Below are 16,109 nucleotides of genomic sequence, written 5' to 3' on the forward strand. Positions count from 1 at the left end.
GAGCAAAAACACTGCCAATTTGCATTGAATGGGACAGAGATTGGACAAAATGAAGGAAGGCTGTCAGACTTCTAAGATCCCACAGGACTGAACCACAGAGCTACTAGGTTACAAATGTGCACCATTCTGCAAGACAAGGGAAGAATGACCCTAAAGGTGATACGGAGGTCATTATGGCTGCCTTCTCAGTTTCAAAGGGAACGCCCATTGCCTCGGTTTCAGCAGGCCTAACTGGCTGCCCGGAGCCTTGGGGAGCCCTCTGCAGAGCTCTCTGGAGCCTTCAGGATGCCACTCTGCCTGGCAGAGCCACAGAGGGGAGACTGCTGTCCTGGTGGATCTAGAGGGCAGAGGCCTGAACCCATAAGGATTATTCTTGTGCCTTAGATCTAATGATATTTTTCCTGGTAGGTTTTCAATTTGCTTGGAACTCATCATCCCTTTCTTCCTTCCAATTCCCCCTTTTGGAATGGGAATGCCTATTCTATGCCTGTCCCACCACTGTCTTTTGGAAGCACATAGCTTATCTGGTTACATATGTTCTCAGCTGGAGAGGAATTTTGCCTCAGAATAAGTCATACCTCAGTTCTCACCTATACCTGACACAGATATTTAGATGAGATTTTGGAATTAGTCTTCAGAGTTGATGCTTGAATGAATTAAGACTTTAGGGACTGTAGTGATGGAATGAATGTATTTTGTATGCAAAAAGGACAAGAATTTTTGTGGGCCATGGAGGGCCATGGAGGGAATGCTAAGGACTGAATGTTTGTGTGCCCCAAATTCATATGTTGAAGCTCTGACCCCTTATGTGATAGTATTTGGAAGTGAGAACTTTGGAAGATGATTTGGTTACATGAGGTCATGAGAGTGGGATTCCCATGATAGGACTAGTATTCTTATAAGAAGAAGAAGAGTATGCTCTGCTCCCTCTCTCACTCTGTCTCTCCATCACCTCTCTCTCTCTCTGTCATGTGAGGACATGGTGACAAGTTAGCCATCTTCAAGTCAGGAAAAGGGCCCTCATCAAGAACCTGATCGTGATGGCACCCTGATCTTGGACTTTCCAGCCTCTAAAACTGTGAGAAATAAGTGTCTATTGTAAGTCACCCAACCTGACTAAGACACTAGTCAAATTTGCTTCAAATCTGGGTCTTATAGGTTTGCCACATTTAACTATCTTTCACAGACTAGAGAATTTCATATGGCAGAGGAGTCACCACACCTGAGTTCATCAGTCCTGAATTTTCCATATAAAAGATAAGTCAGCCTTCTTGAGTTGGGAGAGCTAATAAAATGATGAATATGTATGGAAATGAACATCAAAATTGATAAACCTTTAGCTATACTGACAAAGAAAAAAAAGAAAAGACTCAAACGATTAAAATTAGAAACAGAAATGGGGATATTACTTCCAATTTGACAGAAACAAAAAGGATTATGAGAGAGTGCTGTGAACAATTGTATGTCAACAAACTGGATAACCTAGATGAAATGGAAAAATTCCTAGAAACACACAATCTACTAAGACTGAATCACAAAGAAATAGAAAATGTGAATAGACATAAAATAGGAGATGGAAACACTAACAAAAAAAAAAAAAAAAAAAGCTCTGGACTTGATGGCTTTACTGGTGAATGCTGCCAAACATTCAAAGAAGCATTGACACCAATTCTTCTTAAACCTCCCAGTACATTGAAGAGGAGGAACCACATCTTAACTTATTCCATGATACCAACCTAGCCAATCTGGAAAGACTACATATAGCATGATTCTAACTATAGGACATTCTGAAAAAGGCAAAACTATGTAAACAGTAAAAAGATCAGTGGTTTCCAGGGATAGAAGGGGGAGGGGTAAATAGGTGGAGCACAGATTTTTAGGGCAGTTAAATTCTCTATATGATACCATAATGATGGATATATGTCATTATACAGTTGTCCATATCCAAAGAATGTACAACAGCAAGAGTGAATTGAAATGTAAACTATGGCCTTTGAGTGAGTATGATGTGTTCTTATAGGTCCATCAATTGTAACAAATGTTCCAGTCTGTGGGGGATGTTGGTACTGGGTGAGGCTGTGATGAGTGGGAGTTTGAGGATATATGGGAACTCTCTGTACCTTCACCTCAACTTTTCAGTGAACCTAAAACTGAGCTAAAAAAACACAAACATCACTCAGGGAATGGAAACTAAGGCCCAACCCACAAAAGAGATAGACTCTTGTCTTTGTCCCTTTCTTTCTCTTTTCCTTCCTTCCTTCCTTCCTTCCTTCCTTCCTTCCTTCCTTCCTTCCTTCCTTCCTTCCTTCCTTCCTTCCTTTCCTTCCTTCCCTCCTTCTTCCCCTCCCTTCCCTTCCCTTCTCTTCCCTTCCCTTTCCTTCTTTAAGCAGCCTCCACACCCAGCATGGAGCCCCTCATAGGGCTTGAACTCACAACTCCAAGATCAAGCTGTCTGAGCTGAGATCAAGAGTCAGGTGCTTAACTAACTGAGCCACCCATGCACCCTCCATTCCCACTTTTCTAAAGCAATTGCTGGTGTAGAGGACCATTCCCATCAGGGATTCTCTGATGAAATGGGAACATTATCAACCTATGAGAAAGGATTGGTCAGGGCACAGGGTCAGGTGTAGCCTAGGCTTCTATCCAAAACTCAGAGCCCATATTCTTAGTGTCGTGGAGAGGTCCAGGGTAAAATCTGAACTGTGGATGGACTCCTTAAGAGAGTTCAGGACACCTAGTGGACAGGCTTCACACTGGTTCACCTTGCTATTTCAGGTGTCTGTGGGCCAACCTTCTCCTGGGGTCAGGGGTACCTGGAGGCCAGCACTGAACCTGAAAGACGGGCCACAAATGACTCCATCTGTCCCCAGGGAGCAGAATCCATAGAATGCAGCTCGTATGTTGCCCCAGATCTGACATCGGGGCCCCTTTTCAGTAGGGGACATGGAAACGTCAAGTGAGGACCAATGCAAAAAAATGCTCCCTTACCTGGGTTGGACAGGAAAGGATCAGTAGAAAGAGTTTTCATCACCTTTAAAATGAGTAACATGGAAACAACAGAGATCTCAACTAAGTTAATGTAGACAATCTTATGATTGCTGCTTGATTAGAATAAGGACAGCAAGAAACAGGCTCCAAACTCTCTTTTTGTCTTTTTTTTTTTTTTTTTTTTGGTCTTTCAGCAGGAACACCGAGGCAGGAAGAAATGAGTGGGGGCTTTTAAAGGTGAGACTCTGCTGGCCAACCCTGGGCTCCCCCGGGTCTGACCTTCATCTCCCTCTCCACCAGGCCCAGGTCCCTCAAAATGGAGGATGCTAGTTCCTAGAGCCAGTCCTTCTCAGAAATCAGAGCTCCCTGAGGAGCTCATCAGGGAAAGAGAGACTTGGCACTCAGCTTGCTCTGTGGGAATAACACAGTGATGGAGCTGGGAAGGGGTCTTACCCTCTAGGGACAGTGACACATAGTGGAAGAATTCTTGGATGTTTCAGAAGCAAAATTTGGGGGTCCTGGCTTTGGACAAGTTGTTCAGGTCCCTAATTTTTCAGACTCCTCCTTTGAGAGGGCACTTAGCCCCACATGACCACTTGGGATATGTGTGTGGAAGCACCTGTCCAATGACCCAGCAGTCACAGACTAAGCCTTACTGTTGTGGCCATTGACCCTTTGACCTTGAACACTAATTCCCAGGGGCACTCAGGGTTGAATTTTCAAGTAAAGAAGACATTCTGCTCAGGCTCCCACAGGGTCCTGTTGCTCCTCCCTTCAACACTACAAACTGTTCTTTTATTTCCCAGCTGTAAGGCTCACCTGAGAGGTCCTAAAGTGGCAGCGGACAGGCTTCCACCTCAGAAGAGTCATTTGTGCCCTCTGTTATTCTGGGGCTCCTCTCCCTAGCTTCCCCATGGATTTCCAGGGCCTGTGCAGCATGTGGTTGACCTGGGAGAGAGAAGCACAGGGAAAGGGAGGTGCCAGGAGCCACGAGGTGAGGGATAGAAGGACTATCAGAAATCAGGGATGTGGGGAAATGGGATACTTGCCAGCGCTGTCGGGCCTGTCTGCCCCCTACTCTCCAGGATGCTCTTCTCGTCTCTTGTCTCTTATGGGCAACTGTGCATGTGCCACTTTGAGGGTCAGAAGGTGGGAAGGTCTGTTGGGGGGGCGCCTGGGTGGCTCAGTCAGTTAAGCGTCTGCCTTTGGCTCAGGTTATGATCCCAGGGTCCTGGGATCGAGCCCTACATTGGGCTCTGTGCTCGGTGGGGAGCCTGCTTCTCTCTCCCACTCCCCCTGCTTGTGTTCCCTCTCCCTCTCTCTCTCTGACAAATAAATTTTTTTTTTAAAGGAAGGTCTATTGGGTGGGGTCACTGCGCACTCCTCATGGCTCCATTTTGGGGAGCCCCTTGCCTTTTGGCACCAGGAGTTTGGCTCCCTCATAGTGCCAGTTGTATCACCACAGCCCCTCTCAAGAGCACCCCATTCTTGGTGTGCGGCCTTCAGTGTTCCTAGTTGCAACATCATGCTCTCCTCAAGCAGTTCCTCCTTTTGAGGATTAGACTCCATCACCCCAATGTCCCCACTGTGCCTCCAAAACTTCACTGCAGGTGTATGCACTTTACCTATCAGACCGCAGAGCCTGAGCTTTGTGAGCTCATGCCTTCCCATGGACTTTTCTCAGCTCACTTCCTTCTGCACCCTCCCTCTTTTTTTTTAGGATTTTATTTATTTATTTGAGAGAGCAAGCAAGCATTCATGAGCGGGGGAGGGGCAGGGAGGGGCAGAGGGAGAGGGAGAAGCAGATTCCCTGCTGAGCAGGAGCCCGATGCGGGGCTCCATTCCAGGACCCTGAGATCATGACCTGAGTCGAAGGCAGACCCTTAACTGACTGAGCCACCCAGGTGCTCCTGCACTCTTCCTCTTGACCCTTACATAACCTTTCTTCCAAATTGGCCCTAACCCTTTCAGCTCAGGGTGTTCATAGAAGCCTGTCTGCCCCCATATGTGATCATGCCCAGTGCAGCCCGGCTCCTGCCCCTATCCCACTCCCCACAGGGCTTTGCATGCAGTTCCAATGGATATCCTAGGTGTCAAATCCGGGGATACTTTTAGTCTTTATTATAAAGGATTTCTGTAGTATTTGGTACAGTTATCACCCCAGCCTTCAAATTTCTGTTTTGCTTCAATGTTACCAGGATCCTAATTTTAGTTTGATTCCACTAATGAGTTCCATCTCTCATTGATGGACTCCATTTCCTCTCTCTGCCCTCAATGATGCTTTTGCCCAGGCCCCAGCCCCTACCTTTTCACCCCAAATTTCTGCCAATCTAGAGACCCCAACATGGCCCAGAGCACCATCACTTCCTCACCTTCTTTCACATCTATCCCCATACAAGAAAACACCAACTTTACCTTGGTTGATGTACTCGGACACTTAAATAAGAAATGAGCGGTCATCTTTCATCTTATTTCTTCCTGTCTAAATCTGTGAGCACCTAGTCCTTCCAATTTTACCTCTTAAACATTTCTGGTATTTGTTCCTTCTCTTTCATGCTTATCACGAATTCAGTTCCTTATCACCTTTGTCCTGGATAATTCCTCTTTCAGTCTTAAGCAAATCTATCTGGCATTATCCTTTCACCTTGCTTATCCATTTCGCTACCATAGGTTCAGTTCTGTATCACCTTCACCCGAATTGACACATTCTCTTTGTCCATTTCCCTTCCACCAGTTAAATCCCATATACCTTATGTGGATCATCCCTACAACCTCCTCATTCTTTTCCCCACCACTAGGCTGCAACAGCCACTTCCCTGCTTCTAATCTTGGCTGATTAAAACAATTCCATAAAATTAGTTATCTGTCCAACACCCTGACATGATACTGCAGATGTATGCACTTGACCTATCAGACCGCAGAGCCTGAGCTTTGTGAGCTCATGCCTTCCCATGGACTTTTCTCAGCTCACTTCCCTCTGCACCCTCTTTTTTTTTTTTTTTAGGATTAAATACTCTCAAAGCTTTCAGTGCCCCCCCTTTTTTAATAACTGGTGCCCGACCTGGTCCACAGGGTCCTGCATGGTTGGGAGCCTCAGCCTCAGCCTCTGCTTGCCTGGGACTCTGCACCCAGCACGAGAACTGTCCCTGTGCCTACACTCACCTGTGGTCATGACTGTCCTGGCCCCTTTCTCTCCCTTACTCCTCACTGCTGGCCAATGTCCCAGGCCCACTGAGACTTGGTCCTCCCTCCCTCTCTTACTCTTTACTTAGGGATGGAGGAGAGGGGAGGTGACATTACTGCTCCAACAGCCACAGATGGTATTTACTTTGAAAAATAAGGGAAGGGGAGCTGTAAATTCCCATGTGGGTGCAGAGGGAGGGCTGGGTTCTCAGAGGAGTGGGAGGTTGTTTTTAGCTACATAGTTTGTCTACTTGAGTGGTGTTTCCTTCATTTTGGTGGTTTGTAGGAAGTCTTTGTGTATGTGTTCTTTAAATTTTTTAAAAAAGATTTTATTTATTTGTCAGAGAGAGAGAGCATGCACATGAGCAGGCTCTCCACTGAGCAAGGAGCCCGACGTGGGACTCGATCCCAGGACCCTGAGATCGTGACCTGAGCCGAAGGCAGGTGCTTAACCGACTGAGCCACCCAGATGCCCCTGTGTGTGTTCTGATGAAGAAATTTGGAACAGATGATCAGGACCAGAGAAACTGCTGGGGGAAATGGAGAGATCTTGGTCAAAGGGTATAACCTTATAGTTACAAGATGAGTCAGTTCTGGGGATCTAATGTACAGCATGGTAATTATACTTAATAATACTGCATGTTGCACTTGAAATTTTCTGAGAATAGATCTTAAATGTTCTTATCACACAAAGAAAGGTGTGGAAAAACTGTGTGAGGTGATGGACGTGTTAATTAGCTTGATTGTGGTGATCATTTAACAATGTATAGTTATATTAAATCATCACATTGTATACCTTAAATATATACTATTTGTGTTAATTTACCCCAATAAACATGAAAGAAAAAAAGATCAGAGAAACTGCCCTGAAAATGCAGGGAGGGTTTTTGGGTGCAGTACAGACCTTACTATTGGGGAATTGGGCAGCATCATAGATGTTTTAATGTGGCAGGGAAGCACCATCCCCAGAAAAAGGGTTTCTCAGCACAGCTGGGGGCTTCTTAAGGCCTCTTTAGTTCTAGGTTTCTGGAAAAACGGGACTGTGAATAATCCAGAGAGCTCTCTCCATCTCATCCCTCTCATTCTGCAGTTAGAACGACAACCCTGAAGCCCAGGCAGGTGAAAAGAGGAAGCGGACTCAGGAGGAGCAAATGGAATAGCATGGGCATCTGAAAGTGTGAGAATGGGAACTCCACGAGGCTGGGTCTTGGGGCTACTGTAGTCAAGTTCTCTCTAGTTTGACTCATAATGGATGCCCATAATGAGGACCAGCCAGCCTGCTGTGTTGGTGAGGAAGTCAGGGCAGGTGGGCTCTGAGCAGCGTGCACTTCCTCCCGCTGCTCTCTCCTCTTTCAGCTGCTGGGACCCAGATGAGTTGTCAGTCCTTGGAGTCTGGTGCTGTGGCCTGAAACCTGATCCCTAACCTCTTCCCAAGGGCATGGGGTGGGTGTAAGGGTTGAGAAATGAGTGACTTGAGATGTTTCCATGGTTAGCCAGTGTCTGAAACATGCAATGACCACTGTTCTACCTGGAATGTTTGGGATACAGAAGCAGATAAAGACCAGTCCCCACCCTCAAGCAGGCGCCATAGCTTTGAGGGGAAAACAATTGTTCCCATATAGGCACCCCAGCCTACAGGGCTTGGGGACCCAGGCCCTGCAGTTACTTGCCAAATTCTTCTGAGATAAGAGCTTCTAGATATTTTTCTTTGGCCACAGGATGGCAAGGATACCCCACTTCTGTTCCACAAGTACTTTATTCCGTTTTTCTTCAGAGCATTCATCAGCAACAGATAATTTCTCGGCTTATCATCTTTCTCTCTGTGCTGGAGTGTATGCTCCATGAGGGCAGGGATTTTGTTTTATTCACGTCTCTCTCCCTAGCATCTAGAACCATACCCAGAATAGGTACTTACCTAATACATTCATTGATTAAATGAATCCATGTATCAACTACACACTAGATCTCTTTTAAGAAAGGAAGAGGGCTATTTGGGAAAACATTACATCACAACATTATACCGGTTATTACACATAAATCTCTCCACAATAAGAGTTCTACTATGCCCACTTTTATGAGGAAAAATAAGCCAGTGAGATGAAACCAAGATTGTAACTCAAGCTATCCCTCTCCAAAGGCAATGTGCTCTTTCTGTTCTTGCTACCCTGACCAGAGTGGCCCTGCTGTGTGCCCACTGTGTTCTGGGCAGCACATTGGTCACTCTGCATACTTGGTTCTACCTAATCCCCAAATAACCCCACATGGATTGGTATTTCTTTTCCCATTTGGCATGCATAATAGCAAACTCACTCATAGAGGTTAGTTTGACCAGAGTAATCTAGCCTACAGGTGGGGAGCTGGGCTCACCTCCAGGCCTCTTTAGTCCAAAGATTCCTATTATAACACCCTGGGAACTCACATGGGGATTCTGCCAAGTGTAGTATGTCCACTTTGTGTATACATTCTCAATCTGGGTAAATCCACAGGGTGGGTTCTGGGTCCCAGTGATCTTACTGTGACATGATCCTGAGTTAAAAATCCATTTGCCACTTGACTCCATAGGCTCCTACTCTGACTGGTAAACAACAGCAGTATCTTGAACCAGCGTCAATTCAGAGTCAGAGCCCAGTAACTCCTGCCCTAGGCTGATCAGCCTCAGACTACCAGGAACAAGCCTGTACTCCAATCAGGGTCATGGACCCATTACGAGAGTGAGAACCATGAGATCTGTGGGGTGTCCCACTAAACAAAAGAAAGCAGAGTTATTACAAGACTTCCGGGAAGGGTGGATTTTAGGTGAAATCTATATGGAGCAGTGCTTGTATGGGTGGGCAGCAAAGCTGGGCTGTGAGTAGTGGATCAACCTGAGGTCTGGACTGAGAAGTAGACCCAGGTTCCTATTTCCTTGGAAACTGCAAAATTTAGATGTGGAATGTGGTGTCCAAAACTCCTTATCTGGTTCTAGTTGTAAATCAAGGCTGCTTCTCTGTATCAAAGTGACATATCCGCCAGGAAAGAGTGGGTATTTCATTCTTGATAATTTATAACACATTCCTGTCAGTCTGTGATACTGGAGAACAAAGTTTCTCAGTTAGAAAGCAGAGGTAAAATGTCATGACATTTTACAGCTGCACATCTTTTTTGGGAAAGTACTGTCTCCTATTAACTTTGAAGCTGGTTTTATCCCTGTCTGTGATTCCAGCCCAGTGAATAGTTTAATAGATTTTTTTCCTTTCCCAGTCCAAGCCAAGTTTTACTTTCTTATCTCTATAGGTGTGGGTATTTCCTTTCTTTCAACGTGGTTACCCCATAATTGGCCACATTCCCTTTGGGGAAGGAAATAAGATATAGTATAAAATTGGGGGAGAGCATCACCATCTTTCCTCAAGGAAATCTGGCCTTTTCTCCTTTCATGAGATTCAGGTCTTTTCACCAAATTTAATGTTTTTTTCACTTACACTGATAGAGACTTCAGTAGGCTATCTATTTCAGTCTCAGAGACACCATCACCGTTATCCAGGGTAACTCTTCTGATTACTGCTCTGGCCCTGGGCCTGTTAAGGTGACACACTTCCAGGTCTTTGAAAGGGTTATGGGTATTGTCTGGTATTCAACCAACCCCAGTGAGTTATTGAACCCATTTTCATGACAGCCCTCCCAATGCCATTCCTAGCCTATAGAAAGTAGCCACTGGAGCATCTCCCACGGAGGTTGGTGCACCCTTGCCAATGCATTTCTCAAGCCTGGGTGACCCTCCTGGGGTGGGGGAAAGTAGGCTGGGGCAGGTGAACAGGGCATCGGTCAGCACTGCCAGTCACTACAGAATGAATCTCTCTTCCATAAAGCTTCCTTCCATCTACTGAAGAAACGGAAATGTCTTTCTCTTCTCAACTGTAACGAGTTTACTTGGTTTAGAAGCTAGGGGTGCTAAGTGGATGACTGCTCTGTGCTAATCAGTAAGTGTAGCACAGAGAGGGTCTGCACCATTAGGGGAGAGTCTGGCTCCCAACTAGTATTAATGTCATCTCCAAGCTAAGGAAGAAATTGGGTAACAGAGAAACTTATGACTGGAATCGAGGAGAACATTAACAACTATGGAAATAAAATTGAATACAATTTGGATGAAGTACTTAATTGAAAACTAAAACAATGAAAAACTCATCACAGGAATTAGAAGGATGTTTTAGCCACATAAGCTGAAATAGAGGATTAGGATAAAGGTTGGGATTCTTAGTTAAGTAAAAACACCTTCCCTGTATGTAAAGATGGAATTAAAAAGGAAAAAACCCAAATATTTTTTCCTGATTTGGCATTCTAAGATTGCATATGGTCTTAAGGAAGACACTGCCATGGCTTCCTAGTCCTTCTGTCTCCTAAAAGAACGCCAGAGATCCTTGGAGCAAAAACAGTTAATTTCCTTTCCTTCCTTCTTAAAGGTCCCTTCTCTAGCAGAAGTTGTAACTGGATAAAAAGCTCCAACGCCCTGAGAAGCCAGGTGAGCCAGGTAAGGAGCTTCTCACACAACTCCAGGAAACAAGTTTCCAGTCACCTCAGGAAAAGACAGACATTCCCTCTCTTTTATGTGGAACATACTGTTGGGCAATGATTAGTGAAGTCATAAGCCAGAGACTCCTACCTTTGGACTGTTTTCTCATTTTCCTTCATTGGTACAACACCTAAAAGACCCATGTACCAAACCACATTTAAGAAAAGTGTACCAAGGGCGTCTGGGTGGCCCAGTTGGTTAAGCGACTGCCTTCAGCTCAGGTCATGATCCTGGAGTCCCGGGATCGAGTCCCGCATCGGGCTCCCTGCTCGACGGGGAGTCTGCTTCTCCCTCTGACCCTCCCCCCTCTCATGTGCTCTCTCTCTCAAATAAATGAGTAAAATCTTTATTTTTGCGAGAGAGAGAATGAGAGATAGAGAGCACGAGAGGGAAGAGGGTCAGAGGGAGAAGCAGGCTCCTCGCTGAGCAGGGAGCCCGATGCGGGACTCGATCCCGGGACTCCAGGATCATGACCTGAGCCGAAGGCAGTTGCTTAACCAACTGAACCACCCAGGCGTCTGTAAAATCTTAAAAAAAAAAAAAAAGAAAAGAAAGAAAAGTGTACCATTTCCGATTTGGAATCAGTCAGATGGTCCAGCCTAGGGGATGCAAGCTCCCTGCCAGCACTGCCTTCATTCTTGGGGTGCTGGGGTGCAGCAGGACTCAGGAGGTACCAAGAACCTGGGCAGTAGAGCCACACAGAGCCAGCACTGCCACTGAGCAGCTTCTCTGTGTCTCAGTCCCACTGTGAAACAGGGTAAGTAAAAGTACCTACTTCACTGAAATGCCGTGAAGGTTAAATGAGAAAACCCAGGCAAAGCCTTTATCACAATGCCTGGTATATGCTAAGGTAAAAAAAAGTGAAGGTTTATTGACTTAATCAGAATTTTTGTTCAGCATATAACCATTATTATCACAGTAAATTCACTCCAGTTTTTATTTTATTATTTTAAGTCAAAGCTATTTGTGGTGAAATGTGCTTAGGAGGATTATCATGAAGAGGCAGATTTTCCAATCAGCTTTTCAGCATTCTAAGATAAGCCAAGACCACTACCACTACTATATGAACAACAGCCTGGAAAATAAGACCTGAAGTGTAGGTCAAGTCAACGTAAGGAGAAAAAAATCAGTCAAATTCTAAGAAAGTCCCTTTGATAAACAGGAAAACTGGAATAATTTTATTAATGAAAAGGGCACTATAAAGGAATAAAATGGCCAATTATTAAGTAATTCATTACTCTTACCTTTTCTTCTTTCTTACCTTGATTCATATATACAAAGCATCACTCCATTATAGTTTATCCCAAATACTAACTGGCCAATCTCTTCTGAAATGATTGTACATATCATATCCAGCTTGTTCATCAAAGACCCAAACTATTTTCAGTTGTCAGATTTCAGCATCTAGAACTCTCACAGACTGTTGCTGAATTTCTCATATGTACAACCTATTTCAGCTCATTTTGATGCTAATCTTTCCTCCACAAAAGAATTAGGAGAAAGTGCTAAAGAAGTTTCTGGAGAATGGTGTTCAGAGAATACTGAAGTGAGCCACTCATGACTGAATCAGGGGTGGAAGCACCACAGACAAGGGTGGCAACTCTGAAAACTGGGTTTGGGAAAAGAGCTCCCAGGATATATTTCATCTCAAACATCATGAACCAAAGGACACCGAGACACTGCCGACCAACATCACTCCAGGGGACAAAAGGCACCTTTAAAGCACGAAGACAAGAGTGCATGGGTCGGCAAACAACCCACACGATTATCTACTAAAAGCTGCTCAACGGCCCTGCCTCACCAGCAGTCCTCACCTGGAGTCCTGTCCTCTGGCAGCAGAAGGACCTGCCACTCCTCACCAGTCTGTTCAGTGCCAGCTGCCCAGTGAAAGGGAACAGCTGTGACTGCTCCCCTTCTCTCCCTGAAATACACGGGGAATACACCAATCTTGGTTTTGAGAGCAAAACCTGTAAGTCATATCCCATGCCAGTGTGTCGATTTTATGCTTATTTTCCTCCCAATTCACAGGGGTTTGACTTTCCAAATTACCTTGTAGAAAAACTCATTTTACATGTGTCATCTGACTTAGCAGGATCTCAAGTCTGAATCTACACACACACCTCACCTCATTCCTTAACAAATTTTGCTCCTGTTTGGATTACCTGATGCTGAAAAGGGAGAACAGTTTTGAAGTTAAAGGGGCCACATCCCTCACAATAAACCCTTTTGAAGAGGCCCAAACAAACCAACAAGGAAATTTAAACCTGGCTCTTTTTGGCTTTAAAGTGCAAGGGTTCCAGTTACTTTCCCTGAACCTGAAATAGATGATGATGAGGAAGGAAAAGCAAATGGCCGCATGAAATACCTCACTGCACCTTAAGGTCTGGGGCTATGAAAACACAATCTTAAGTGTAATTAAATTGTGTTCAAGTACTTAAGTACAGGGCCACCCTCTGAATCAGGAAAGGCATGTGACCTTGGAATTTTTACCACATAATTTGGCAGCCTGCCCTCAGTTAACAGTGCACTGGAAGATTATTAAATCACTAGAGATGAATCTCCAAAATGAAAGCTGTAAAAGCGACGGCTTTCCCATCAGTATACTGCTCCTGATGTAAAAGTGAAGACTTTATCGAATAAAGCAGTTATTCTCCACTGTGAACTTTATGGTGCTGAATGAATGCTGCCTGTGCACTAAAGAGGGACCCACATTTAATACACTTATAGGCTTGCTCTCCAGTGTGAATTTTCTCATGACTGGTAAGAGTTATTCTCTGACTAAAAGTTTTCCCACATTCATTACACACATAAGGTCGCTCTCCACTGTGAACTCTCTGATGTCGAATAAGGTGAGAGCTTTGTCTGAAGGACTTTCCACATTCAGTGCATTTGTAAGGTTTCTCTCCTGTGTGAATTCTCTTGTGTTGGATAAGGGATAAACGTGCACTGAAGGCTTTCTCACATTCATTGCATATGTAGGGTTTCTCTCCAGTGTGAATCCTCTGATGCTGAATAAATTGTGAATGCTGACTGAAGGCCTTGCCACACTCCTCACATTCATAAGGCTTCTCCCCCGTATGAATTCTGTGATGCTGGACGAGAGAGGAGCGGACGTTGAAGGCCTTCCCACAGTCACTGCACTCGTAGGGATTCTCTCCAGTGTGAATCCTTCGATGGCGGACGAGGTGTGCGCTCTGGCTGAAGGCTTTCCCACAGTCACCACACTCATAGGGTTTCTCTCCATTGTGTGTTCTCTCATGCTTAATTAGGGTGGATATCTGCCCAAAGGTTTTCCCACACTTGTTACACTCATAGGGTTTCTCTCCAGTGTGGCTCCTCTGATGCTGAATGAGGTGTGAGCCCTGGCTAAAGGCCTTCCCACATTTGTGACACTCATAGGGCTTCTCACCATTATGGACTCTCTGATGTTGAACAAGGGAAGAGAGCACACTGAAGGCTTTATCACACTCATTACATTCATAGGGCTTCTCACCACTGTGTGTCCTTTGATGATGAATAAGATTAAAACTCTGGCTGAAGGCCTTTCCACACTCATTACACTCATAGGGTTTCTCTCCAGTGTGAATTCGCTGATGCTGAATCAGATGTCCCTTTTGGCTGAAGGTTTTCCCACACTCACTGCATCCATAAGGTTTTTCTCCGGTGTGAATTCTCTGATGCTGGATGAGGGACAGGCGAGCACTGAATGATTTTCCACACTCATTGCAAATGTAAGGCTTCTCTCCAGTATGAATTCTCTTGTGCTGAATGACTTGGGAGTGCTGACTGAAGGATTTTCCACATTCATTACACCTATAAGGTTTCTCTCCAGTGTGAATTCTCTGATGAACAGTAAGCGTTCGGTTCAGGCTAAAGGATTTCCCACATTCATTGCATTCATAGGGTTTTTCTCCTGTGTGAGTTCTCTGATGTTGAATGAGAGATAATCCTGCACTGAAGGCTTTGCCGCACTCAGTACAGTTATAATGTTTCTCTCCAGAATGAGTTCTCTCATGCTGAAAGAGGTGTGAGTGTCTACTGAAAGCCTTCCCACATTCCTTACACTTGTATGGTTTCTCTCCAATATGAATTCTCTGATGATGAATCAGGTTAGAGCTATTACTAAAGGCTTTCCCACACTGATTACACTCATGACATTTCTGCCCCATATGAATTTTAAGATGTTGACTGTAAGATGAACGTGCACTGAAAGCTTTCCCACATTCACTGCATTCATAAGGTCTTTCTCCAGTGTAAGTGTTATGGAGCTGAATGAAATAGGAATGAGCCCTGAAAGATTTGCCACACTCAGCACAAGTGTGGGGCTTCTCTCCACAGTGAACTCTCCGATGTTGGCTGAGGACAGAGCAGTGGCAGGAAATTTTTCCACATCTACTACACTCACAGGGCTTCTCTCCAGCGTGACTTCTCTGATGCTGAGAAAGTGCTGTACTCAGGCTGAAAGGTATTCCACACTCAGTACACTCAAAGGATTTCTCTGGATTGTTAACCCCCTGATTCTCACTAAGAACTGAACTCTGCCTGGGCACTTTCACAAACACATCTGTCTGACAGGCTATTTCTCCTAGATGGAAACACTGGAGATTAATGAGGTCCTGACTTTGTTGAAAGTCATCCATACATGGCACATTCTGGTGGAGACTCTCCCCTCTAGATGCTCTATGAAATCCAAAAGAGTTTGGGTCTGCAGTGCAGTTTACCTCCATAGAACTGGATTTCTGGCCTTCCCCTCCAATAGGGGTTTTCCTACATGTCAATGTAACTGGCCTGGAATTGTTCTTCTGGGAAAAGGATTTCTTAAGTCTTTCCTCCGCAGATTTTCTCCAGCAATTCTTTAACTTTCCCTCAGTTTTACTTATCTCTTGAAAATCAGGTTCTTTGGAAATATTCCTTACATGTTCTTCTGATTTTGCTCTCTGGGATCCCACTGCTTTGGAAATTTCCTGTTTTGGAGTCAATCCCTTCTTTCCCGTCTGAGACTCAAATCCTGAAAGAATGAAGAAAAATTAGTTACTCGTATTTTACTGTGGGAGAAAGAATTAGAGAATAAGTAGGAACATTTATATGAAACAACTATCTCCTAGGAGAACAGTGAATTTTCAGAATGTAAAACCAAAAAACAACCTCACTAGGATTTGAAGAGGAAAGAGGGGAAGAGAAGCTATCAGAGCAAGGAAGGCTGGTGTGGGAAGGACCTAAGTAAGGAGAGAAGCCCAAGGTATAGGCTTATATCTGGGCTAACTAGGCACGGTCAGGGCAGGAACACTGAGGCATGACTTGACGGAAAAAGAGCTCTCAGAAAGGTGACGAGGGTGATGATGAAGACTGCTGATCATGTCACTGCTCATACTTTGTAAACAAGGTATCTTCT

The 16,109-nt window shown here is 44.7% G+C and overlaps 1 protein-coding gene across 1 annotated transcript in view; it reads right to left on the reverse strand.

The window, feature by feature from the left end:
- LOC112823510 (uncharacterized) overlaps positions 1–16,109 on the reverse strand; it is a 47,281-nt gene that overhangs the window by 24,830 nt on the left and 6,342 nt on the right. The window contains exons 5-6 of the mRNA XM_025871384.2: positions 13,680–15,725; positions 12,532–12,638 (exon numbers count right to left, since the gene is read on the reverse strand). Of these exons, the coding sequence (XP_025727169.2) occupies positions 12,532–12,638; positions 13,680–15,725 (2,153 nt within the window). The remainder of the gene's footprint in view (positions 1–12,531; positions 12,639–13,679; positions 15,726–16,109) is intronic.

The sequence above is a fragment of the Callorhinus ursinus genome, unplaced genomic scaffold, assembly GCF_003265705.2.
Source record: "Callorhinus ursinus isolate GAN/ISIS: 27379988/994484 unplaced genomic scaffold, GSC_fseal_2.0 scaffold5, whole genome shotgun sequence".
Taxonomy (NCBI): domain Eukaryota; kingdom Metazoa; phylum Chordata; class Mammalia; order Carnivora; family Otariidae; genus Callorhinus; species Callorhinus ursinus.